This window comes from Vulpes vulpes, chromosome 1, assembly GCF_048418805.1.
Source record: "Vulpes vulpes isolate BD-2025 chromosome 1, VulVul3, whole genome shotgun sequence".
Taxonomy (NCBI): domain Eukaryota; kingdom Metazoa; phylum Chordata; class Mammalia; order Carnivora; family Canidae; genus Vulpes; species Vulpes vulpes.
In genome coordinates, this window is record NC_132780.1 from 87,824,292 (window position 1) to 87,850,333 (window position 26,042).

General features: G+C 35.2%; 1 protein-coding gene across 2 annotated transcripts in view; it reads right to left on the reverse strand.

Moving 5' to 3' along the window:
* VTA1 (vesicle trafficking 1) overlaps nucleotides 1-26,042 on the reverse strand; it is a 66,981-nt gene that overhangs the window by 34,366 nt on the left and 6,573 nt on the right. For both annotated transcript variants that reach the window (XM_025997923.2, XM_025997924.2), the window contains exons 2-4: nucleotides 11,504-11,598; nucleotides 9,157-9,284; nucleotides 8,069-8,144 (exon numbers count right to left, since the gene is read on the reverse strand). In XM_025997923.2, coding sequence (XP_025853708.1) covers nucleotides 8,069-8,144; nucleotides 9,157-9,284; nucleotides 11,504-11,598 — 299 coding nt within the window. The remainder of the gene's footprint in view (nucleotides 1-8,068; nucleotides 8,145-9,156; nucleotides 9,285-11,503; nucleotides 11,599-26,042) is intronic.

Below are 26,042 nucleotides of genomic sequence, written 5' to 3' on the forward strand. Positions count from 1 at the left end.
GCCAAGAGGCTCTTTTTATGTCCACATTCTCTTCCATCATTGAACTTCACTGGTTTATCATGTTCTCAGGTGTGGTTTCTTTGTATTTATTTTACTTGGGGTTCTCTGAACTTGCTGGATCCAATTTAGAAAATCTACAGTCATTATTTCCTCAAATCTTTTCTTCTATATTTTCTTTCTATTCTCTTTCTTGGGACTCCAACTGCATATGTAGGACCTCTAAATCTAATAGTAATAATATAAATAATGCCTATTTTTGAATAGATTCATCTTAAGTAAATACATAACTGAGTAGTTTAGATAGTTTCCATTAAAATTTTCATGTATTTGCTGATGCCTTTTGTAAATACAGTACATCATCAGAACATTATCCACCTACTAGTAAAAACAACAACTAGTGTTTTTTAAGAATTTACTATTTACTAAAGGTTTTATATACATTTCTCATTTGAAATCTAGGAGGGCCTGAAGAAATAGGTAATTATAATTTTCTTTACAGTCATGTGAATAGGCTTACATAAGTCAAATAACTTACTAAATCACAGTTATGAAGTGGCATATGGAATTTTGAGGTCAATGCCTGTAGTATTCTTAGTCACATTATCCTAACACCGCATGCAAACATACCTCACTCGTTCACAATTAATTGTTAGGGCAAGACACTGTTCTTGGCAATTATTACACAGAAAGGAATTCAAAGTACGTGGAATTCTTACTTTAGTAAGAGAGATACTACCTTCATATTTTTCTGTTATTGTAACTAAGAAAGAGATCTTCAGTGTATATATAGTAAAAGCATGAAAACCTGAGGTATGGTGTATGTCCTGAACACATGCTTTTGTAATCAGATGAATTTATCCTGCTCTGCCATGGTTTCTCTAGGTTAGCAATAAGATACTGCTTAATTCAGAACCTTCCAGTGCAAATGGATACTTGTAACAGACTACTTCCTTCCCAACCTGCTATTCATATAAATAATCACTGCAGAGATGTTCCTAAGCTCCTATTTTCTAACAGGGAGAATCAGATTGGGATATAAACAAGACTCCCTGGAGGCTTCCAGAGAGCCCTCTAGATCAGCGCCAATCAAAATGTGGTCCCGGGGATCCCTGGGTGGCTCAGCGGTTTAGTGCCTACCTTTGGCCTAGGGCATGATCTTGGAGACCTGGGATCGAGTCCCACATCGGGCTCCCTGCATGGAGCCTGCTTCTCCCTCTGCCTGTGTCTCTGCCTCTCTCTCTCTCATGACTAAATAAATAAAATCTTAAAAAAAAATGTGGTCCCAATCCCAGTGTGCAAACTGTTTACGAGTTTGTGACAAGACAGTACAGAAACTGAGAGTTATTTAGGAAACTTGTACCAGAATTACACTTTTATTTTACAGATCTTTTTTGTTTCATTTTTCTAATAATTCAATAATTATTTTTATTCTACAAAACTATCAGTCTGCCACAGAATGGAAATGACAAAGAAAAAAAAAGCTGGACGTTCATCACACAAGAGTTTGAGAATACAGTTCTGGGGCACAGCATCTGGGGACAAGGTACTTATATTTTCCTGACTCTTGGTGTTTTTTTGTTTTTGTTTTGTTTTGTTTTTTGACTCTTGGTTTTCTTACTGTGATTCAGAGTTATAAAAGATGAAATAAGGTGTATCTAAATTGTCCAAACATAGTGCCAGGCAAATTGCAGGAGTAAAATGTCTTCCCTGTATTCTATCATTACTATACCATATTTCCTTCTAATTAGTTATTTTGCTTCTCTTCCCACACGAGAACACAAGCTCTGTGAGGGCAGGAAAACATACCATATTCACTTGATTCCCCCCAAATTAGCAGAAACTCAACAGATTAACAGTATTATCATCTTTTATCTATGATTTTTATGTTCTTCTTAAATTAGTGGTATTAAACCTAAACAAAAGACTACAAAGGCAAAAAGGCAAAATGATGTCTGCTCCTCAACATGCCAGAAGTGAAACAAATCTAAAATACAATAAAAGTCTGTCATTAATATTAGCCATGAACAGAGTGTACAAGATGCCACAGTAGGAAAACAAAGTATTTATGTTTTGAACACCCCCTGCTTTAAAATACAAAATTAAAAAATTTTAATATATACTCTGGTGATTCTATCCCTGAACAGGGACATTGATTTCTATATAGCTACAGAAAGCTAGAAGTTTATACATCAACAAGTTTAAAAAACTGAGATGGAACTATACAAGGCACAGTTAAAAGAGTTAACTGTGTTAAAACAAAGATAGTAGAATTAAAAAAAAAGAACAATGGGGCAGCCAGGGTGGCTCAGCGGTTTAGCGCCACCTTCAGCCCAGGGCCTGATCCTGGAGACCCGATATTGAGTCCCACGTCGGGCTCCCTGCATGGAGCCTGCTTCTCCCTCTGCCTCTTTCTCTCTCTCTCTCTCATGAATAAAAAATAAAATCTTAAGAAAACAAAACAAAATAGACAATGGCAGATAAAAATATTTTTTTTAAAAGTTGTTGACTAAAGAAAATATAGACTTTATTTTTGTGCAACTATAAATAGTGATGTGAATGTAAAAGAAAAAATATCAGGAAATAACCAAGAAAAATGCTGTGACTGAATAAGATCTAATTACATTTTAGAAGACTTAGGAAAGAAGTTCTCTGTAAAAAAGTCTGAACATTATCTCCATCTACAGACAGAAAAATGAAAAGCTGAACTGTAGCAACATCTGAAATATCACCGATCAGCCACTGTTTTTGACTCTGAGATTTTACTCAGGGTGAAAATTTATACCTAATGCCGAAGAAGATATAAGAGTAGAGAGAGACAAAGTCCCCTCTTGCGAGGACTTGCAATTTATTCCAACATATAAACAAAGTCCCCTCTTGCGAGGACTTGCAGTATAATTTATTCCAACATATAATCTATAAAACTTAAGGTAATACATCATAGTGTAATATTCATACAGTTAAGACTCTAAGGTTGGAACAGTTGAGAGATGGAGGAATTCATCTAAGGGCAAGAGTACTTCAGCTGGCCCCAAGAGAATGTAAGGCTTAGGCAAGCAGGCTAAACACACAGTTATCCATGGTAGAAAGTGAGCAGGCAGTAAGGAGACTGGTCTGACAAACGGAACACAGGATTGGTATGAAGGACCAGAAGTAGGAGCCTGGACACGCAATGCCCAGGAACTGAAAAGCCCCTGTTATTTCCGCCAATAAACAGTAACAGAGGAAAATATGTTGTAGAGAAAAGGGGCCCCAAGTAGGAAAATTAATTAGGTAAATTGCAGTAATGTAGCTTGTGAACCAGCAGGCTTTTTAAAAAAAGACTGGCATGTTAAATTAAAAGAATTTAATTAGAAGATTCAAAATCTTCACATACAAATGTCATACAGAAGGCCCCAGGTGTTCAGCTTGCCTACTCTCTGTGTTGCAACACTAGCTTTCTTCTCTCTTCCTCCTACTAAGAATTTGTTCTCTGCTATCACATTTTCAGTAGGTCTACTTTTTACTTTCGTTTATATAACCTCCTCTAGAGTTCTTCACCCCTCCTTTTGCAGCTTCTAACCAACAACTATTTTTGATTCTCTCCTCTTCTTTTTCTGTTTGCTTTTTCATCTTTGTTTTTTTGTTCTCCTTTTCCCATCACTTCTCCCACATGTGGAACATATACTCATCGAGACTGGTGGAGCTGCAAAGGACCTCAGAGACCTGCTCATCCAGGCTTCCCATTTTAGAGGAAAAGCCACATCCAAAGAAATAAAATGACTTCTTGGTTTGGAGTTGAATGGGGCTTGTCTCTGACAACCTTGATCTCTTTTCTTCTGAAATACATTTTCAGAGCTGATAGTGAAAAAATGTAGTATTTTAAAAACTTTAGAAAACATTAATATAAAAGCCACAATTCTCTTGTTTTACTAAGATGATAAAAAGATAAAAACACAAAAATAAAAATTATGAGACATTTATAATGCCATCTCCCCTCCCCATTTTCTGTTGTCACAGATTGTAGTGTTTCTCAAAACAGCACTGAGAAGCAAGGAAAACAACTGCTTTTGAGGAAAATTTTAGATTTGTTAAAAAGCTCTGGCATATTATGTAGTCAGCACTGCATTTAACTTACAAATGAACATATAAGTTATAGAGTCCTGAACTATACCTACAGGAATATATATTAAAAAAAAAAAAATCTGCCTACCTGAAATCCTTAACTCATTCTTTTCCCACCTTTGTTTCCTATCTGTGTCTCTGCTAGTGTTTTACCAGTACAGGATGTAACTATGGTGGAAGTGGAAAGGAGTGAATGAGTTAAAACTGCTAAATGTTTTTTTTTTTTTTTTTTAAGATTTTATTTATTTATTCCTGAAGGACACAGACACAGAGAGACATAGGCAAAGGGAGAAGCAGGCTCCCTGTGAGGAGCCTGATGCAGGACTCAATCCCAGGATCCTGGGATCACAACCTGAGGCAAAGGCAGCCACTCAACCACTGAGCCATTCAGGTGCCCCAGTAAATGCTTGGAGTAACTAATTTATACCCATATTTGGGAAAACAGCTCAACTTTTTTTTTTTTTAAGATTTCATTTATTTGAGAGAGAGCGAGCAAGCATGGGCATGAGCAGTGGGGAGTGGCAGATGGAGAAGCAGGCTCTGCACTGAGCAGGGAGTCTGACTCAAGGCTCAATTCCAGGGATCATGACCTGGGCGGAAGGCAGACACTCAACCGACTGAGCCACCTAGGTGCCCCTGAAACAGCTCATTTTTTTAACAGTTATTTTGAAATAAGAAATGTTGTAAGAGTCTGTGCCTTATTTTAGGCATATCAGACTTCAATCACAGTAAGTACAAGTCCTAGATTTTCTTAAGATAACAAGAAAGACTTAGAGGAGAGCATTGAGGCCGATCACCATTCTGCTCCTCTGAACCGGTGACAAGCTGGTAAAGTCACGGCTAGGGTGGATTCCTCCTTATTCCACTCAGTGGAGCTTCTTTATTTACAATTATCTGATGTTCAAACCATCATTCTGAAAAATCTAAATCTCAGTAATGACAATGAAGATGCCATTCCTAGATACAGAAATGATGGAACAAAACAACAACATTAAACTTAAAAGAATTCATAACTAAGCTGATAAGCTGGTTGGCCTAGGGATTATGTCAGTAGCAGATGAAGAGTCTCACCCATATTTTACTTTTCTTGTTGGCTGGCTTTGTGTTATTTAGTCAACCTCAGTTCATGGGCAGAAATCAGTTTCAAGTCACAGAAGGATAAGATCACTGAATGATTGAATAAGAAACATCAGCCCTGCATATCATGCAGTTTTTAAATTTTGATATGCACAACTTTGCTGGATGTACAAACTTTGCATGTTATAACTAACATATTAAGTTAGAGAAAAGCACCTACATATAATTACACACTAATTGCGCAGATACACATTTATTGATTTAAATCTGCACGACTTATATGATGAAGGTCCATGGAATAACCTCAACCCCATCAAGTAACTAGGAATTCCTTTCCAGGCTGGCCTTAAAATGCCTAACTTCTTTTCTCTGTACCATTTCAGACCCCTTCTGCTAGCTGAATCCTTTAACCACCAACACAGATGCTATTTCCTACTTAAGTCTAGTACCAGTGAAAGGCAGAAGAGCTCGGGTAGCAGGTTGGGTGGTGAGACAGGAAAAGAAAACAGTGCCAACATTCTGGGAAAATGTCCCTTTACTCTGTTGCTATATATATATCCTTTAGCATCCTCAGTCTCTAAACAATCTCTCCCACTCCTTCTGAAGCTCTCAATTTGCCCTATTCAGAGTCCCTGCCCTTGTTGCTATGTTCAAATAATTAAGGAAGCTGATCTTTGTTAAGGATACCTAAATATAAACCTAATTTTTTTCCTAAAATGCAGATGAACCTCATGCTACATGTGCAGGTATTCATGTATCTTTTAGGTTAAAAAAAAAAAAAAAAAAGCAAACCCTGCATTACTCACCCAAGACTTCTGGGATAATTTGTTTTTTCCTACATCTACTACACCTATTAACTGGGGTCCTCCCGGTTGGCATCTGTAAGTTCAAAGGACTGGTCTTCCTTCTGAGACAGGGGAGCAGCTTCTCTAAATACGGGCAAGTGGGAGGGACAAAGAGAGTCCTCTTGGAAGCACTGGGCAAATGGATCTGCCACTCTGCCATACAATGTTCTTCTGATATCATGAGTTTCTCCACTTCCTTATTTCTGTATTCATGTCTTCCTCTTGCATTTTCAATATGAGTTTTTACAAGGATGTTTACTTGATCATCTTCTTTCAAAACTATCCTCTCACCAGACGGTGTCTAATCCAACTTGAACTGTCATGTTTTGCGGATTTATTATTTCCTAGAGTCCTGTGCTTATTTTTGGATGCCATACCTATACCGCAAATTTTATAATCTGTCTGAACATATTCTTCCCCAAATAAAAAAATTGATATTGTACAAAGTTCAATAATCATTAACTAGTTCTTTTGTCAAATGACTTGTAGTTCTTCCTAACCCTACATTCTACAGATTCCTATCATACAAAGCATACCACAGTATAGTTCTTTATTCAAAAAACCCACTAACTGAAGATTCCAGGTCTTCTATCATCTGTCTGATCTGTCTTATTTTTAAATCTGAAATCTCATTATTCTCCTTTACCCCACCTGGTACTTTCTAAAACTATACTGATCTAAAACGTTAAACTGCACTTCTCTATCATCATGTTTAAACCACTTCTGTATCCCCGAGTAGCGAGTATAGTGCTGCACACTGGAAAAATAACTCCAGGTCAGCAATAACAGAAAATGGGAGTAGAGAGGGAGCCAAACAGAGTGGATTCATAGAGCCTTCAGAATACAAAAGAGGCATACCCACTGGAAGCACTTTAGGTTTCATGATCTAGGTCTGTCTTCTCTTATACTAACTACTCTGTCTCAAGGCAACTCACAAACACTGACTTTTGATGGGCATTGCCCCATACCCTAGAGGCTGTTTTTGAAATATCTGGGGTGGTTTCCGGTTAGCGGAATGATTGGGAAATGCCGTGTGGGCAAGGCCGGGGAAGCTTGATGTTTTGAAACAAAAGGGACAGTCTCACACAATAAAAATTGTTCTTAATTGAGCACAATCTTCAAATGTCCTGCACATCTCCTTTGCAGTAATGCAAAAATCTAGCTCATAATCATCAAGCCCAGAGCTTAACTTTGTTTTAAATATAAAGCCTTTTTTGCAGTTTTGCTATACTGTTTTATGAAAATGTACACCTCTCATAGATAGATTATACTTTGTTTTGTTTGGAGCTTTACTATGAACTGCTCATCATTTAGAAAAACATGTCACAGAAAGCAATACTCTTCATAAATTTCAAATCACTATTATAACACACCTATATCAGTCTCATTTGTGGCTCTTTTACTTTTCCGTTTCTAGATTACTATCTCCCCTCCCAAAAATCACATTTTCCATGCCAATGGTAAGGTGTGCTACAGTGAAAACAACACAGAACTCACATAAACTCACAGTTTGTCACTTAGCCTCCATTTGCTCATGTATAAAATGAATATATACTCTATCTTGGAGGATATGAAAAACAAAATGATAAAATAGAAAGTACCTCAGAAAATATCAAGTTCTATGTGTATTTTACAATGAAACCAATCATCATATTTCTGATTAGAAATTAAACAGAAAAAAAGTCCTAAAATGGCTCTGCCTCCAGTATATTTATCAAATAACAGTGCAGAAATTTAACAGCATACAGGATTAGGAATATTGAAGCCCTTAATAAAATCAAACCCTAAACTTGGGCTGCCCAACACAGTACTTGTGTATTTGCTAAACTGAAATTCATTCTAGATTTAAAGAACATACTACAAAAAATACAATTTCTTATTAAGAATTACTTCATCTTACTTTTATAAATGTGGCCAATACACTTTTTACTTATATTAGGTTTCTGATAGGCATGCTGTTCTAAGTAAGCAATGCAATTACAAAACTCATAAATAGCAACAATACTGAGCCTCAGTTAACAAAATGTTAAGAACTGTATACTTACTTCATCAGTGAGTTCTCCAAACACTGTTATGACATCTATTAAAAGACTTGCAGTATAGAAGGACTTGATCATGTTTCTAAAAAAGAGAAAGCTGATTTAGTTAAATAAAAAAACATTAAGTTGCAGAATTAATCATGGAACTATGAGGAAAAAAAAAATTCCAGTGTTCACAAAAGTGAAATTAATGTTTTAAACAAAATCAGATTAAAAAAATTTTATTTATTTATTCATCTGAGACACAGAAAGAGAGGCAGAGGGAAAAGCAGGCTCCCCATGGGGGAAGTCGATGAGGGACTCAATCCTTGGACCGCAGAATCACAACCTGAGCAAAGGTAGATGCTCAACCAACTGAGCCACCCAGGTGCTCCATAAAATCAGATTTCAAGAACACAATAAAGCTACTTCTTTAATTTGTATTAGGAGAAAGCAACAACATTCATATTACAGATAAATATACTATAACAAGGTTTTATAGTATACTTTTTATTAAAAAATGCAATTATAGGGGTGCCTTGGGGGCTCATTCGGTTAAGTGTCTCTTGACTTTTGCTCAGGTCATGATCTCAGGGTCGTGAGATGGAGCCCTGTGCTGCACATGGAGTCTTCTTAAGATTCTATCTCTCCATCTGCCCCTACTGTCTGCCCTAACCCCCACCAGTGTACACATAACAAAGCAACTACAGTGTTATCTCAATCTATATCAAGCTATGTGATTTCTTTGCATTTCTGCATTATTATAATGATCACAAATCATTTGAATTAGCAGGTTGTGATAATTTAAAATATCAGTATTGCACTAGGTTGTTGCTGGCTAAAATCAACTCTCAGATTTCACCAAATGTTAAAGAATGACTACTTAGGGTACAATTACTGAAAAAATAAATCTGCCCTGGCTAGTCTTCTGTCAGCCATTTTCTCTAAAAAGACAGTATTGCTTTTGTAACCTAAAATCATTCTGACATTCTACAAGGAATTACCAAAAAATCTAAATCATTTATCAAGTCTAAAAGTGTTCAATGGAAAACTGGATAATTCCAGTTACACAGTAACTAAACTTACAATTTTAATTTTTCTTTTACTTTACTTACTTGTGAAATCGTCCAGCACGATCTTCATTATCTGCATACAAAAACATTTTCAATGCATAATTCTCCAAATGAGCAGAACCAACTATTTCTTGAGTAATAGCTTCATTATCACCCAACTGTTTCTTAAGCTAAAATTAAATCATATACAAAGCTTAAGATTTTGGACTCTCAGAAACGTATGCTTAAGTACAAATAATCCTAAGAATCATTTTAAATTTTAAAAATTATTTTACATTAATTATTTTACATTATTTTATCATTTCAGGAAAAGATATATCAATGAAATCTTGCAAAAATTGCTCTGCTTCAACCCAAGGTTTTTTTGAATAAAACCCAATGTATACAAACTTTGAAGAAACACACTCATGATAACCTGAAAGGATAAGTTAGCTTTAAAACTCAAAGTAACCAAGTATAAAATGATAACACATCCAACTACCTATATAAAGCATTAGACAAATATTCTAAAATAACAGCCAATATATCAGCAGATATCCTAAAAATGGAATTAGGAAAACTTATGATTAGGAATTCCTAATCATAATTTAAAATATAAAATCATTATATCCTAAAATAGTATCTCCCAGAGGATAATATATAAAAAAAATTAATTCTACAGAATGAGATCACAAACTCACTAGGATTATAGAAGTTTTTAAAATTTAGACAAAAATACACCTCAAGTTAACACAATTCACAACTGTAAATTTTTAGTATATCCTTTTCCCACACATATGATAATTTAAAATATTTAAAACACAACAAATTAAGTTCCTATAGCTTACAGACTGTTGCATTGGAATGAAAGGACTCTGGAATATTAGATCTGAGTACCACACTACCATTTAGAAATGGCTTTTCTCAAAAATGTTATAAAGTAAAACATTTAAGAAAGGCTTCAGGATTTTTCACAAAATCAGCAAAATAAATATTCTCATAATTACAACAGAATAATGTAAGTTCCTGAAGAGATTTAATGTTGGAATTTAAGGATGTGTTGGCTACATTTATCCTAAACAGAAAAAAAAAATTGACATATAACACTAGTTTACTATATCCACACTATGAAGTGCTTTGATTCTAGATTCAATTCTAGGACCACACTATGAAGTGCTTTGATTCTAGATTCAATTCTAGGAGTGCATTTAATTCTAGAAAAAAGTAGGAGTATGTCACTTCATCTCATCTTCAACATGAAATATCTGGCAGCAAAAACATAATATACTCAGTTTTCCAACAGAGTAATCTAAACATTATAAGGTGTAATAGACTCACCATGGAATAGACTTATTCTACTGTTATTTTATTTAAATAATAATAAACTCCTGCTGAGTCCCTTTACAAATGTGATTTTATACTTTGCTTATTATAAATAACTATTTTGAGTTCTGTCTTATCCATAGCTAATGTAGTTATCATTGCTATATAGTGAAATTAATAAAGAGATATATTCTATATAAAATCTCTGCTAGCAATACGATTTTATAAATATATGAATATGTGTGAGACACATTCCTCCTCTCACCCCCTACCCCACCTTGCAAAAAAGGGTACTAAAGGACTCCACGGTGGCTCAGCAGTTAAGCATCTGCCTTCGGCTCAGAGGGTGATCCTGAAGATCCGGGATCAAGTCCTGCATCGGGCTCTCTGCATGGAGAGCCCTCTCCCTCTGCCTGTGTCTCTGCCTCTGCCTCTGCCTCTCTCTGTTTCTCATGAACAAATAAATAAAATCTTTAAGAAAAAAAAAAGAAAGAAAGAAAAGAGTACTCAAATTTTTCTGGTACCTACAGAAACCATGTTAGAAATAGAAACAACAGACAGGCTTCAAGGGCAGCTGGATTCCTATCAGTGGTCCCACCAGATCCACCATAGGTAGTTAATGGTAGCAATGACAGAGACTCTGGGTCCAAAGGCCAGACACCCATAATAAGTTAGAACCCTACTGCCTATGGCTGTTTAATGTAATCAGGTTTTGATCTGAATAACTCTCAACATTTATAAAAGCTCTGAACTATCATACGTTTTGATTTTTAATATATCTAAAATTTTGTCTTTCTACACAAAATAACACAACTAGTCAAATATTTAGGTTTCTAATTCTCTTCATATCTTCAGGTCACATAACTAAGTAAATAAAGAGCTACAGCTATTAAGCTTTAACTTATGCTTACAACTCCTTTCGCAGTAAGATGTAAATTTAAAAAGTTGTGTCTAATTTTTCCTCTGCTGTAATGATACTGATTGCTGCTAAGGGGAAGAACTAAAATGGCAAAACATACATACAAAAATGCAATAAAATGCGACTTAAAACATTAATCAGAAAATAAATGATCAGTGTTTAACTTACAGCTTCTAACTGATCCATCAGCTTTGATAAAAATTTACGACATTCAGGAGTTTTACTATCAATCTTCATTCCAGTTTGCATTGCATATAAACGACCTACAAAGAAAAGTGAGATGACTTCAACAATTTCCATTACTAAATGTTTAAAATACATGTTCTGCCTAATAAATGATTTAAAATTTAAGTGAATTTAGAAATAAAACTCTGATTTACTATGGATTTTATTTACAAAATAAAGAACACACAAATATTAACCAAAGAATGTAACAGATTCATGGTAATGCCAATTTTTCTTCTTTCTTTCTTTCTTTCTTTCTTTCTTTCTTTCTTTCTTTTTCTTTCTCTTTCTTTCTTTCTTTCTTTCTTTCTTTCTTTCTTTTCTTTTCTTTCTTCCTTCCTTTCTTTTTCTTTTCTTTTCTTTTCTTTTCTTTTCTTTTCTTTCTTTTCTTCTTTTTTTCTTTTCTTTCTTTTAAACCAAGTAAGGCCCTCTCTTTTGGCATTATGTTAAAAAAAAAAAAAAAGGAAGGAAGGAAGGAAGGAAGGAAGGACAGACAAACAAACAAAAGAGATTAGGTCCTAAGCTGTCAAAAAGACCTGTAATTTAATTTCAAGTTAAGGCAATCAGAAAAACCACCACATGTACAAAAGCACTCAACAAATGCTTGATAAATGATATTGATAAAATATATAATAGGAGTTAGAGAGGAGCTACAAGACTGGTAAACATAAGTTGAGCTGTGGCTAACATTTTTATATATAGTCATTTTTTAAATATAGCCATTTTTATATATACAAAACAATACACACCATTTTTAAAAACTTAATAAAGACATTAGAGATAAGGCTAATGCTAAAAAACTTCTGTGACACCATGACCCTAATAGCTTTCCCACTGACAGGAGTTGTAAAAGGTTTGGTGGATCTTGTTACCTTTGGTGTGTATATATACTACCTGACTATTTTCTCTTACATTCTCCAAATATGTTCTGGAAATCTGTGACAGTGCTGTAGACACACCACTCTAAAGAAAGCACACTTAGGTAGTTCTCAGATGTTCATTACTACAAATCATGTTGTAGTACTAGATCTTCTTGTACATACATTCAAGAGTTCCCTGAGGCAAATACCAAGAAACAGAACACTCAGGTCATAGTATGTGTATCTTTTTCATTTTTGAGAGCTACTCTTAAACTGTCCTCCAAAACAGATTATGAATATGCAGTTCTATCTCTAACAGATGCAAGCATCATTTCCTCAAGCCCACAAAAAGTAAAAAATAACCAGTATTATTAAACTTCCTATCAGTTTCAAGATTTTAAGTGATTTTCATTTTCACTACTAAAAAAGTACTGCATATTTTACTGGATATCTCTATATCCTCCTTTACGAATCAGGAGTAGTTATCAAAATAAAAGAAAAAGATCTGCCAAATTTTCTATTGGGTTGTTTGCTTTTTAACAAATTGCCTTGTGGCAGTTCTTTACACAGTGTACACAAGGGATACGTTTTTCCCCCCAAATGGCATCTTGTGAACACTATCCCCCTTCCTTGCTTTACTTCTCTTCCTTAGCACATAATTATCTTCTACTTATTTATCCACTGCCTCCACTCAATTCAAGTTTAAACTCTGTCATGATGGTGATTTTATTGTATTTGGTTTGCTGATGTACTCTTGGCATATAGGATAGTGCTTGGCCTTCAATAAACATTTTCTGAATAGAAAAATACATGGATGAAAGAATAGCTCATTCTACACCACTGATTTAAATGCCACTTTCATCATTCATTATCATATATTAAGCTTCCATGGGATAAAAGGGCCCAATTCTGTATACTGTCTATCCTGCTTCATTAGTCTACTGGCCTATTGCTGTTTTAATCACTAAACCTTTGTAAATGGCTTGGTATCTGTTAGTTACTCTCAGGATTTCCAATTCAATTATGTCTACTTGATTATATCTTCTTTAAAAAGGTATTAAGATACACATAATACTCATTTATTCTGTGTTTTTAATTTTAAAAGCTTTCTCTAAAGAAACTGCTTTTTTAAGATTAGGCTTTTAGGGCTATCTCATGTTATAGAGTTTGATGTTTTATTTATTAATGTATTTATTTTCATATATCAGATTTCAGGGTTTGGTCCATCTAGTTATTAACAAGAGTAAATAATGGAGTTCCAAAAGTACTGTACAGATTCACAGAGCCAGACAGTATAAAAAGCACAGGACTTTTGTTTTCACTGCATACCAGCTAGCACTGGGTATCACTATGACCCCAAACCAAATTCTAATTTGAAAAACAAAAAACCCCACTTATTTTCAAGGTCTATTGCTTTGATAACAAATGCGATCAAATTTTCTTTTTCTTTCTTAACTAGTCATATTTTTTTTAGCAACATGGCTAGGTTTTCCCTCTACCCATTCGTTTCTAAGGTTTTCATCATCTCTCCCCTCCCCCACACCTCTTAAAGCATGGTTAAACACCTCCTTTTAAACCAGTCACATCTCTTTTGAGCTATTCTAGAACTCTGCCTATCTTAGCTCCTTGTCTTCTTAAAACTGTGTCCAGAACTCCCAAACACTTCCTCTTTGAGAGCTGTTCAGGTTTCTTCTTCCAGTGTTTTTGTTGCATTTCTTCTTCTACAGTACATCACATGAGCTCTTTGGAAAACAAACATATTGGCTGCAAATATCATGCCACCTTTCAATTTCTGAATGCTGTTTTAAAATAAAACACAGAGGCTTAAAATATTTATGTACTCAAACCTATTATTTACCTTTATTTTTTTTCCTGTCAATTCCAAGCTTGGGAAAGTTCTTTTATCTCTTAAGGGACTTGATATTCACTTACATGATTTTTCTAGTTTTTCCTTTCAAACTTAACGCTCTAACTTGCATTTCCTCTTCTCCCCAAGTGACTGCCATCTATCTCAAATACACTTAATAAATGATCCTTCCTTTCGCTAATGATTTTGTGGTTCTCTATTTTCACTTTCTTAAAAATCATTTTTAAAAAGATTTTATTTATTTATTTTAGGGAGAGAAAGAGCACACACACACAAATGGATGGAGGCGCAGAGGGAGGGAAGACAAGCAGACTGTGCTGAGCTCAGAATTTAGCACAGGGCTCATGGGTCTCACAACCCGGAGGTTGAGCTGAAATCAAGAGTCTGACACTTAAATGCCTGAGCCATCAAGGTGCCCCTGCATATTTTTACTTTTTATATTAACTGGCTATTTGATTTTTTGAGATCACAGATCAAATGCCATTTCTACACATGACAGTATCTCTGATAACTGCTTTTTCTTCCTCCAAATTTAATCTTGCTATGTCTTACTGTATTACCAAAATTTTACCAAGAGTTTTAAGTGTTCTTGTTCTTATTTTCAAGAGGAAGGCTTCTGCTTGAGAATAGGGACCAATTCCATGCCAGGCTGCTCATATGTCCCCTAACAGAGTCCCTACCCTATGCTATACTGAAACTGTGGCCTTTGGGACCTAGGACCAATCCCAGGGATTGGCAAGATAACTGCCTAGAGTGTGGAAAAGAAAATCTTTAGCATTTCTACTGATGATTTTTTAATAATTCTTTAAAAATTTCTATTTCGGGCACCTGGATGGCTCAGTGGTTGAATGTCTGTCCTCGGCTCAAGGTGTGATCCCAGGGTCCTGGGACTGAGACCTGCATTTGGCTCCCCGCAGGGAGCCTGCTTCTCCCTCTGCCTATGTCTTTGCCTTTCTCTCTGTGTCTCTTATGAATAAATAACATCTTTAAAAAATTCTATGTTTCTACAACTTTAATAATACATGTTATTTTATAATATAGCATTTGCACATCAGTATGTAATTTGTATAATATTTGAGATTAATTTTTTAAAACTCATAGATAGGTGATCAAAAGGTTTAGAAATCACTACTAGCTACATCCTTGCTCCTCTCAATTATAAACTATATTTTCTCACCCTACCCTAGCCCATACCTCTTCCACAGAACCCCAATTCTTTTACCATAATTCCCGGAACTACGGCTTTATAATCAGCAAAATACCCTGTGTCTCCTCAGATTCCTTCTCCCTCTTTGTCTTAACTAAATCTTAGATGTCACTTTAAGAAATTCTCTTACATTCTTCCTATGTCAGGACTGGCAAGTATGATTTGTTTGTTTTCATCCTACTGCTACTTATAGTATTTTCTCAGTGTCTTCTAAACACACTGGTCTAGAGTTCAAGTCCCTGTCTTCTACTTGATCTTGCTTGCTAATGCTTGTAATTGACCAAGAACCTCAAGGTCCTTCCTTGTCTTTCCATCATCTTGAAAATTTGGCTGTTCACATGGATAATAAACACTTGTGGCAGAGACTACTAACTGCCTACCCACATTCTTTCTTCCTATCTTTTTTGCTAATGAGAGTCCTAATGATTAAGGGGGTTGTAATGTGCCTATCCAAAATAGTACATTTTCCCAATATTCCTCAAAGCCAGATGTGGCCGTGTAACTAAGACTGGTACCGTGTTATCAGAAGTTCTTGGGAGAGAATACTGGAAGTCACCTTAAAGGGGAAATGACAGCAGAGGAAAGATCTTACTGTCGCTTTCCCTCTTCTCCTTCCTGCTGCCTAAAACAGAAATGGTATGACTGAAACACTAGTAAGACATCTTAGATCAGAAGGCAACCTTGGAAATGGTAATCATGCACTGGTTTCTAGATGTGAAATTGGAAAGTGCTTGGGTCCTGATAACTTCATGGAACTGGCACATGCTGGGGTACTGCCAACATCAGAGTTTGTTTTAAATGAGGGAGTAAGGCACCAACTCTAAACACAATTTCTTTTTCTTTCAACTTGAAATTATGCTTATTACAACAGGTGTCCAGTTCACTGGCATCTATTTCATTACAATTAGTCTTTTCTCCTTTAACTTCTCTCTGCAACCAACTTTGAATTTATAAGATATTCTTCTAGAACTTTACTGTTCTATCTCCTTCTACTCCTTAATCGTTTTACTGTATTTCTTTGGCAAAAGGCACTCATTTACAAACCCATATGCCTTTCTCTATGCCTATATAGAGATCATGGCAGATTACTGCCATTATAAATATAATTATCAACCTGAAATGAGCTTCACTCTTGCCTTTCTAACCTCCCAAATGACTATTTCAAACACATGCCAATCTCTTTAAGATAACACCTCACCCTAAAATATGCACAGAAAATTTAATGGATGTTAATTAATTATTCACTACTTATACATACTATTGGCCAACATGATGTCATGATAATGTGAGGAAATACAGAACAGTTTTACTTTCCTACGATGTCTTTCTCCTATCTTCCTAACAGAGTAGTGAATACTATATGAATCCTACAATCCATGAAGTGTAGGTTGTAGAATGTGGTTGGTGAACCAAGTTTAGGAATAATTGGCTATTCGGCATAGACAGAAAAAATGAGGTTGATTCCTATGTTCACGTTGGCTTTAGTGGCAGCCATCCAGGACTTAACCATTAAGCAAACATGCAGAAGTTAAATTGAGCAGTTTTCTTGTCATCATGAGAAAGTGATTTATTCATTTGTAAAAAGTACAACTCAGTTTTTATTACTTGTAACTATTTCTACTGTTGTTTACAATAAAAATGGAGAATATATGTATCTCCTTTGAGACAAAAATCAAATTATTCCCAATTCATATTACCACAGACATTATCCTACTTCACAACAAAAATTAAAATATCAGCTTCTATCCTTTAAAAGTTAACCTTAACTCAGATGGTTGGTTGTTACTTGAAATACAATGTAATGATAATATAGTTTATTGGTTTCACCTGCATTTTCTTTCTTGGTTAGCACACGTACTTAAGTCTTTGCAATTACCAGGGCATTATTACATAATAACACCTTTAATTGAAGAACTGGGAAGAATCACCTCAGAATTGGAAATATTTGGATAAAACAGGTCTGGCTTTTACATTTTTGAATATTTCATACAGTTTACTTCTTAAATAACAGTTTACTTCTTAAATACAGAAAATTATCTTGTGGTACATTTTTTAACATTAATAAAAGCAAAAAGACCTTAAATCTACTTGTGAAAATTAGCAAGTGCACCAGAAGATCTTTTTGCCATAAAGGATGAAAAAAGGAATTACTTTCACATAGAGCTTAAGACAACTAATTCATTGTAGCAGCAGCAGGATGATGAAAAATTAATGTCTAACATGGAAAATTAACTACTAAAACAGAATATGTAGCTAAAATCATCTATAAGAAAATATATTTGATTTATTTCAAGGAAATATGTTTATTTTTATGAATAAATATTATTGAAGATGAGTAATGAGGTACATTTGCAAAAGGATTAAATACTTTCCAACCTAACTGTAATTTAATGTGAGGCATTTAGGAGATAAACATTTAGTAATCCTGAAGGTATGTGTAATTCAAAGTTCCATAAAATCTAAACACTAACATTCTAACACATCCTTGCTTATACATGCGAACTATAAAACTACGAAATGCATGATAAAAACAAAAAAAAATGATACATAAAGCAATTATGAAGAGTGACGCTTTGATAGGTTAAATTAACATGGCACTCAATTAGGAGTCATTATGCTACATACTGTTTAAAAGATTTTATGCCAATAAATAGAATATACTACTCTATTCATAAGTATATTGTCAATACTTGATACATGGTTAGTATTAGCTTTTATGAAGGCATTTCTGAGCCAAAGATAAAAAGGAAAGTACGAACGAGTACCTACTAATAAAAGGTATTTACTTTGCTTATTCCTTCACTAAAAAAATATTTTTGGAGCTCCTGTCATAATATAGTAGCTTTAAGAAAAAGTGAGCTACTCCTGAATTCTTACGAAAAGATTGCGCTGGCAAAGAGCAAAAACTAAGTGACTACTTGATTACTAAAATGAGACCAGATTCTAATCCTGGCCATGATGGAGTAACTAGACTTGACATTCCACCATAAACAACAAAAAACTAGACAAAATATATGAACCATTTTTTCACAAATGGAAACAGATGGAAAGACCATGACACCTGGAGAAAAAACAAATGAGATGACTCCACCAATGATCAGTCCAGCATTCTTCCAGGAAACACATTCTAAACTAAGGAGTGGGGAGAGGGAGCCCTAAGCAGAATACAGTCTAGTAGAGTTGAGAAAACAGACTAAAGCTCAGATGACTGAAATAGCTCTAAGTGGAGGGGCAGAGTTCCGAAGATGTGAAGCCACGCAGAAAAGAATCCTAGAAATCTGTACTGGGATAAACTTGAGGCTAAACTGAATACTAGGATGTGCATATGTAGATGAAAACCACAAAGTCAAGAAAAAAAAAAAAAAAACAAGATCTGCAGAAACTGTGAGCTGGATCATCCCTAAAGCACATTTTCAAAGCTGGGATGCATTCAAGTTCCAAAAAGGATGGAGAATCCTAAATGCTTACCCAAGATATTTAGTAGAGACCTCACATGGGATACCCTTTGGTAGTAGGATCATCCGGTCCTTAGAACTACTTTAGACTTGCCCCCAAACTAAAAACAAAGACACAAACATATCATACTTAACTGCATCTAACTTAATTGTTGGCCAGATCAAATCTGTTCAAAGGCCATAATAACCAGACATTCAAGAACTTAAACTTCATATGTCCTGCAACTAATCCAAAGTTACTACAGGTGGCAATAAGCAGGAAATATGAACAGCCCAATTAAGATTGAGCAATGACAAAACAACAGAAAAAGCAGACATTGATATTAAATTACTGGGAAATCATGATGAAGTATTTAATGGAAACTATGAATAAAATGAGGAGAGAAACAAGACATGCACAAATGAACACAAATGGAATGTCTGGATGAAAAATATCTGAAATGAAAAATCTGCTGGACAGAATTAATAGTTGAGACATCACAGAAGATTAAATGAACTCAGAACACAGCAATAGAAACTACTTGAGAGGTAAAAAGGATTGAAAAGAAAAAGAAACAGAAAACCAGAGTCTCAGTGAATTAGGAAAAAATACCAAGTGTTCTAACATATGCGTAACTGGATTCTGCAAAGAGGATAGGTGGGGAGGTGTGGCACAAAAAAAAAAAAAAAAGAAAGAAAGAAGGAAAGAAGGAAAGAAGGAAAGAAGAAGGAAGGAAGGAAAGAAAGAAAGAAAGAAAGTTCTGATGAAAACAAACTGAAAAGTTAAAATTCCTTATCCAGCAAAACTATCCTTCAAAAATAAATATGAAATAAAAGCTTGTTTCACACAATAGAAACAAAAAGAATACACCTGCAGCAAGCCTGCATAAGAAATGATAAAACTTTTCAACAGGAAAGAAAATGATACCAGATTTAAAAGTTGGATCTAAGGAGAGGAGTAGCAAGTGTTGAGAATGGTAATTATGTGGGACAATATTTCAAAATTTTATTTCCTCATTTTATAAATTTCTTTTAAAAAATGACAACTAAAGAAATTAAAATATAGTGTAGGGTTAATGACATATTTATAAGTAAAACATGCAACCACTTTAGCCAAAGGACTGGAGAAGGAAAAAAGAAAAAAGTAAAGTTCTTACCTTGAATGTGAGGCGGTATATCATATGATAGTAGGCTATGATAAGGTTAGTAAACACTAGAGCAATCGCTAAAAAAATAAAACAAAGAGGAATATAATAAACCCCTAGTGGAGACACAATAGAATCCAAAGTGCTTCCAAAGAGAAGCAGTAACTAAGATTTAAAAAAAAAAATCTAACCAAAAAACCTTGAGAACCCACAGAAAAATAAATGATAAACTGAATGAAAACAGGAATTTAAGCAATGAAACCTCTTTTGAATTATAATGCACTGCTCAAGAGTTAGTTTTCACTCTGAACATCAAACATAACTGTCATAAAAATGAAACTTACAAAGATGCTTAAAACTTGCCTGGGTGCCAAACAAAGACAATGACAGTTAAGGCCGAATTACTTGACACCACTGACCCCTCCCTTTAACTTCAGGGACAGGCTGAGAGTCTAAAAACTGATTTACTTCACTCAAAAAAAGGAGTAACTATTAAAATGACCACTTTTTACAAAATAAAATTCATGTTAGCAGCATGTCTACAAAAACAAACATATGGTAAATAAATTGAATGTTAATGGATAAACCAGGTATCCAACTTTGTGTGTTTTCATTATTAACCTGTCATTGCTACAGTAAAGTATACTGAGTCAGCCTATAATAAAAAATAAGTATTTAAACAACAGGACTATGGGCTTCAATTAATCACACAGATTCAGAAATCAGTAAAAAAGGAGAAAAAATGTCTCATTTTTACTGGTTTGGGTAGTATGTCTCACTGGCACTAAAAGATCCAATCCCTGCATGATTAACAACAGAAAAAATAGGCAACTGATTATTAATCCTAAAATCCATCATACTTAACACATCAGTTTAAAAAATCCAATATTATTCAGTACACTAAATTAAATTTTTACTCCTGTAACATCTCAGAATTGAAACATCCATACGTATTTACAACTTCCTGAACGAGTGTATTTAATTTTCCTGTAAACAAATTACTCTGAAAGCACACTTACACACTTTCACTGAAAGTCTGTTAATTATACACCGTCACCCCCTAGAGGAAACTTTAAAAAATCACACTTGAAACTATGCTTAACTACTTAACTAAAATTCAGGGGAAGGAATATTTATGGGTTTAACTTTATCCATAACACCAAATCTGAAAGAATCAAAATATTTACCATATGGTGTTCACATTTAGTAGAGACTCAAAAATTTTCTGGCTTCATTAAAGGGGGAGCAAAAAAAGAAACACATGTTGCTCAGTTATGTTAATAACATCAAGCCTGTCCTCCATTTCTACTCTCCACTTATTAGAAATCTCCCAGATTACTGCATTGCCTTTCTGCCCTCCTTCCATTTTTCACCAGTATGACTAGGCCCTTTACTCTCACTCATTCACTCCATAACTAGTTTTCTAATTACTACCTGCTATCAACAATTTTACATAGAACTATTTCTCATCTAGCATGCCATTCAGTTCCTGGTTCTATCACTTACTAATAGAAGAACTGGAATTATTGTGGGGTTCAAATCAGATATCCTGAAAGAAAGCAAATGGGAAGAGCTACAAGAATGTTAATTGTCTTCTTTATTCAGTGACAACCCTGTGTCCCTAGTTCCCTTTAGGGAACAGAACACTGATGCCTTAAAATCCTGGTCAATTTAACAAACATTTTTTGAGCACGTTTTCTTTTTTTATGTAAATATCTTTAGTGGCCTAGCACTGGGAGGCACAGTAAATAAATTAAAAAGCACCCACAAGGGTGCAAGCCTGAAGTTTAAACCCTGAAAGGACAATTAGATAAATGAAAAGCAATTAATGTAAGGCACACAAGACACAAAGAGAACACAGAAAAAAAGCACCTTAGGAAGTTTAGGAGGTCTCCCTGAAAAAGTGACATTCAAGCTAGTGCCTAAGGATAAAATCCAATGTGTTGGGAGAACGAAAGAGTTGTGAAGCCAGAGGGGAATACAATGTTGGAAGGCTTTGAAGACAACAGAAAATGAGAAAGGTTCAGGAAACAGATTAAAATTCACCTTGATTAGAACTGCTAAAGGGGCATCTTGGGTGGCTCAGTCAAGTGGCTGACTCTTGACTTCTGCTCAGGTCATGATCTCAGGGTCAAGGGATTGAGAGCCCCACACTGGGCTCCCTGCTCAGTGGGGACTCTGCTTGTCTCCCTCTCCCTCTGCTTTCTGTCTCTCCTTCAAGTAAATGAATCAATCTTTAGGGATAAAAAAACAAAACAAAACAAAAAACCTGCTAAAGATGATTCAAGTTCAAATCACTAAGAGCACTCATATATGGAGCTACTATATAGGTGGCTTTCAAAAATGAATTTGTCTTTAATAAATGCTTTGTTTTTAAACTTATGGGATGGAAAAAAAACAAACCTATGGTATGGAACATGTTCACTTATAGAACAGAAAATAAACAAAAAATACAGAAGAAAAACTCACCTTGAACCTAAATGTTACAATCTCTTTCTCCAGATATACACACAATAAAACCTCAATTCATATTGTGTGTGTGTATATATATATATACACACACATATATATATAATTTTATATCCTGCTTTTTCATATAAACTTCTTCCCATGTTACGAGATGCTCTGTAATCTTAACTGATTATATTACCTTCCACCCAGTAAAAGTGCCATAACGAACCATTTCCACAATGACATGTATTTTGGTTGTTTTGCATTTTTCACAAATGTATAATCATCCAGAGGACTCCACATAAAGCTCTCAATATATTTGTGATTATTTCCTAAGCACAAGCTTTCTAAAACCAAAATTACTGAATTACAAATATTTTACAATTCCATTCATTCTGCCAAAATGCTTTCCAAAACTTTGTACCAACTCACAAGGCCTTGTCAATGGGAATTTCACCATATAATCATCTGCACTGAGTTACAATTTTACAGCCAAAACAAGTGATTTTAATTTATATTACTAATTAAGCTCAATGTTAATAATTAGCATTCCTTCCTTTAGTAGTCATACATACATGTTCTTTATCCATTTATCTATGGGGAGCTTAGTTTTTATGAAAGTTTTGTATGAGTGTTTTATACCAGCCCTCTGTCTCATCTACTGGAAAAATTTTTTTTCCCTTGCAATGTTTTTTAAATTAATTATACTGTTGGTGTCATGCAGAACTTCTAAATGTTGATACTCAACGTTATCATTCTTTTACTTCTTTTCCTTTTTAAACTAAGCATTTAAAGCAGATCTTTCTAGCTTACCTGTTTGAAGTAGAAACTAGGAAGCTCTGTCAGTAGTTTGGGTAGAGGATGAGGATATGATATACCAAAGAAACTTGGGGAGATAAGTAAAATTTTAAAAACTTACTGACTGACTGATTGTGAGAGATACGAGGGAAGCGAGAAAAGGTTAACTTTGTAATTTGGGGCATCTGGGTGGCTCAGGTATCCAACTATTGATTTGGGCTCAGGTCCTGATCTCAGGGTTGTGGGGAGTCTGCTTCCCTCTCTCTCCCACCCCCTGCCACACCCTCCCCTCACACTCTCTAATAAACCAATAAATCTCTTTAAAAATTTGTAATTTCCAGCTAACACATTTGTAAATCTGACAGAAATGGGAAATATCCCAGAAAACTTTAACATATCAATACTGGTTGAAACAAAAAATATTTCAAATTGAATAAATTAAGTAAATAATCCCCTCCCACCAACAGCACAAAGTTCTGCTTATTTATTTATTTATTTATTTATTTATTTATTTATTTATTTCAGACGTAGAGAGAGAGGCAGAGACACAGGTGGAGGGAGAAGCAGGCTCTATGCAGGGAGCCTGGTGCAGGACTCGATCCCGGGACCCCAGGATCACGCCCTGGGCCAAAGGCAGGCACTAAACCGCTGAACCACCCAGGGATCCCACTTTTTTATTATTTTTTAAAGATTTTATCTATTTGACAGAGAGCACAATCGGAGTGGGAGGAAGCAGCAGGCACAGGGAGAAGGAGAAGCAGGCTCTCCTCTGAGCAGAGAGCCCAATGATGGGCTCTATCCCAGACACAGGACCCAAGCTAAAGGCAGACACCCACTGACTGCGCCACCCAGAAGCCTCTCAATTACTTTTCCTTAAGGTAAAGAAAGAGATAAACCTACTGTGTTTTAATCCACATCAGATACAAGGACCATCTTAATGATATTTAGTAAAGTAGCATGACATCGTTTTGTTACTAAAAATCTAACAATGATAATACTTAAAAAAAATTAAAAGGCTGAATCAGTATTACTTAGGAACTCTTCTTGGGAGAGAAAAACAGAACAAACAGACTAGGATGTTAAGAAAAATACACAATAAAATACAAAGACCTGACACCAACAGCATGATATTAAGAAAAGAAAAGCTGGGGGGCACCTGGGTGGCTCAGTGGTTGAGCATCTGCCTTTGACTTAGGTTGTGATCCTGGGGTCCTGGGCTCCCTACAGGAAGCCTGCTTTCTCCCTCTACCTATACCTCTACCTCTCTGTGTCTCTCATGAATAAATAAATAAAATCTTTTAAAAAAAGAAAAGAAAACCATAAACTGGGCACAATCAAAATTAAAACTTTGTGAGACCCTGTTATGAAGACAAAAGAGAAACTACAGACTGGGAGAAAATACTTGAAAACATGTATCTCAACAAGGACTAGTAACTACATTAAGAACTCTCAAAACCAAATAAAGGCAAAAGGGGGGAGGGGCAAAACCAGACATTTTGCTGAAGGTGATACACAGTTAATAAGCACAAGAAAAAATATTAATTTCAGTAGCCATCAGGTAAATAAAAATTAAAGCCACGATATTAACATAAGTATTAGAACTTTTTAAAATAAAAAAGAGTGTGGGATCCCTGGGTGGCGCAGCGGTTTAGCGCCTGCCTTTGGCCCAGGGCGCGATCCTGGAGACCCGGGATCAAATCCCACATCAGGCTCCCGGTGCATGGAGCCTGCTTCTCCCTCTGCCTGTGTCTCTGCCTCTCTCTCTCTCTCTGTGTGACTATCAAAAGTAAAAAAAAATATTTTAAAAAATAAAATAAAATAAAAAAGAGTGAAACACCAAATATTAAATGATAATATGGAGAAACTGAGTCACTCATCACTCATGTTGCTGACTGAAATGTTTAATGGTACAGCCAATCCTTTTAAAATCAGTTTGCCAATTTCTTATAAAATAAACACTATGAAGGTAGGGAGCTCTGTGTAGACTCTCCTAACAGTACTAATCCCATTCATGAGGGCTCCACCCTTATGGCTTAATCATCTCCCAAAGGCTCACCTACTACTTTACTACTCATCACTTTTGAGGATTAGGATTTCAACATTAATGGGGAGGGAGAAGGCAAATATTCAGACCAAAGCACAAGCCAAATGTCCTTCAATGGCTGAATTGTCACTCTGATACATACATACCAAGGGATACTACTGAGCATTAAAAAAGAAACAAACTATTGATACATTATCAATGTATCAACTTAGATGACTTTCCAGGCAATTATTACTTGCTGAGTGGAAAAAAAGTCAATTCCAAAAGGGTATGAAATGTATGATTTCATTAACATGGTATTTTTTTAAGTGATATAATTTTAGAAATGGAGACTAGGTTAGTGGCTACCAGGGGACAGGGGTGCAGTAGCGTTGAGGAGATAGAGGTGTGGCTACAAGAAAGTAAGGAGGGTTTCTTAGGCAACTGTTGTCTATTTTGACTGGTGATATAGGAACCTATACCTGACCAACTGTTTAGAACTAAATTAACACACACACACACACACACACACACACACACACACAGGAATACACATAAGACTGAGGAAGCCTGAGTAAGATTGGTGGATTTTTGTCAGTGTCAGTATACTGACATAATAGTATAGTTTTGCAAGTTATTACAACTCTAAGACATGGGTTAAAAGGCAGAGGATCATTATTTCTGACAAATGCATGTG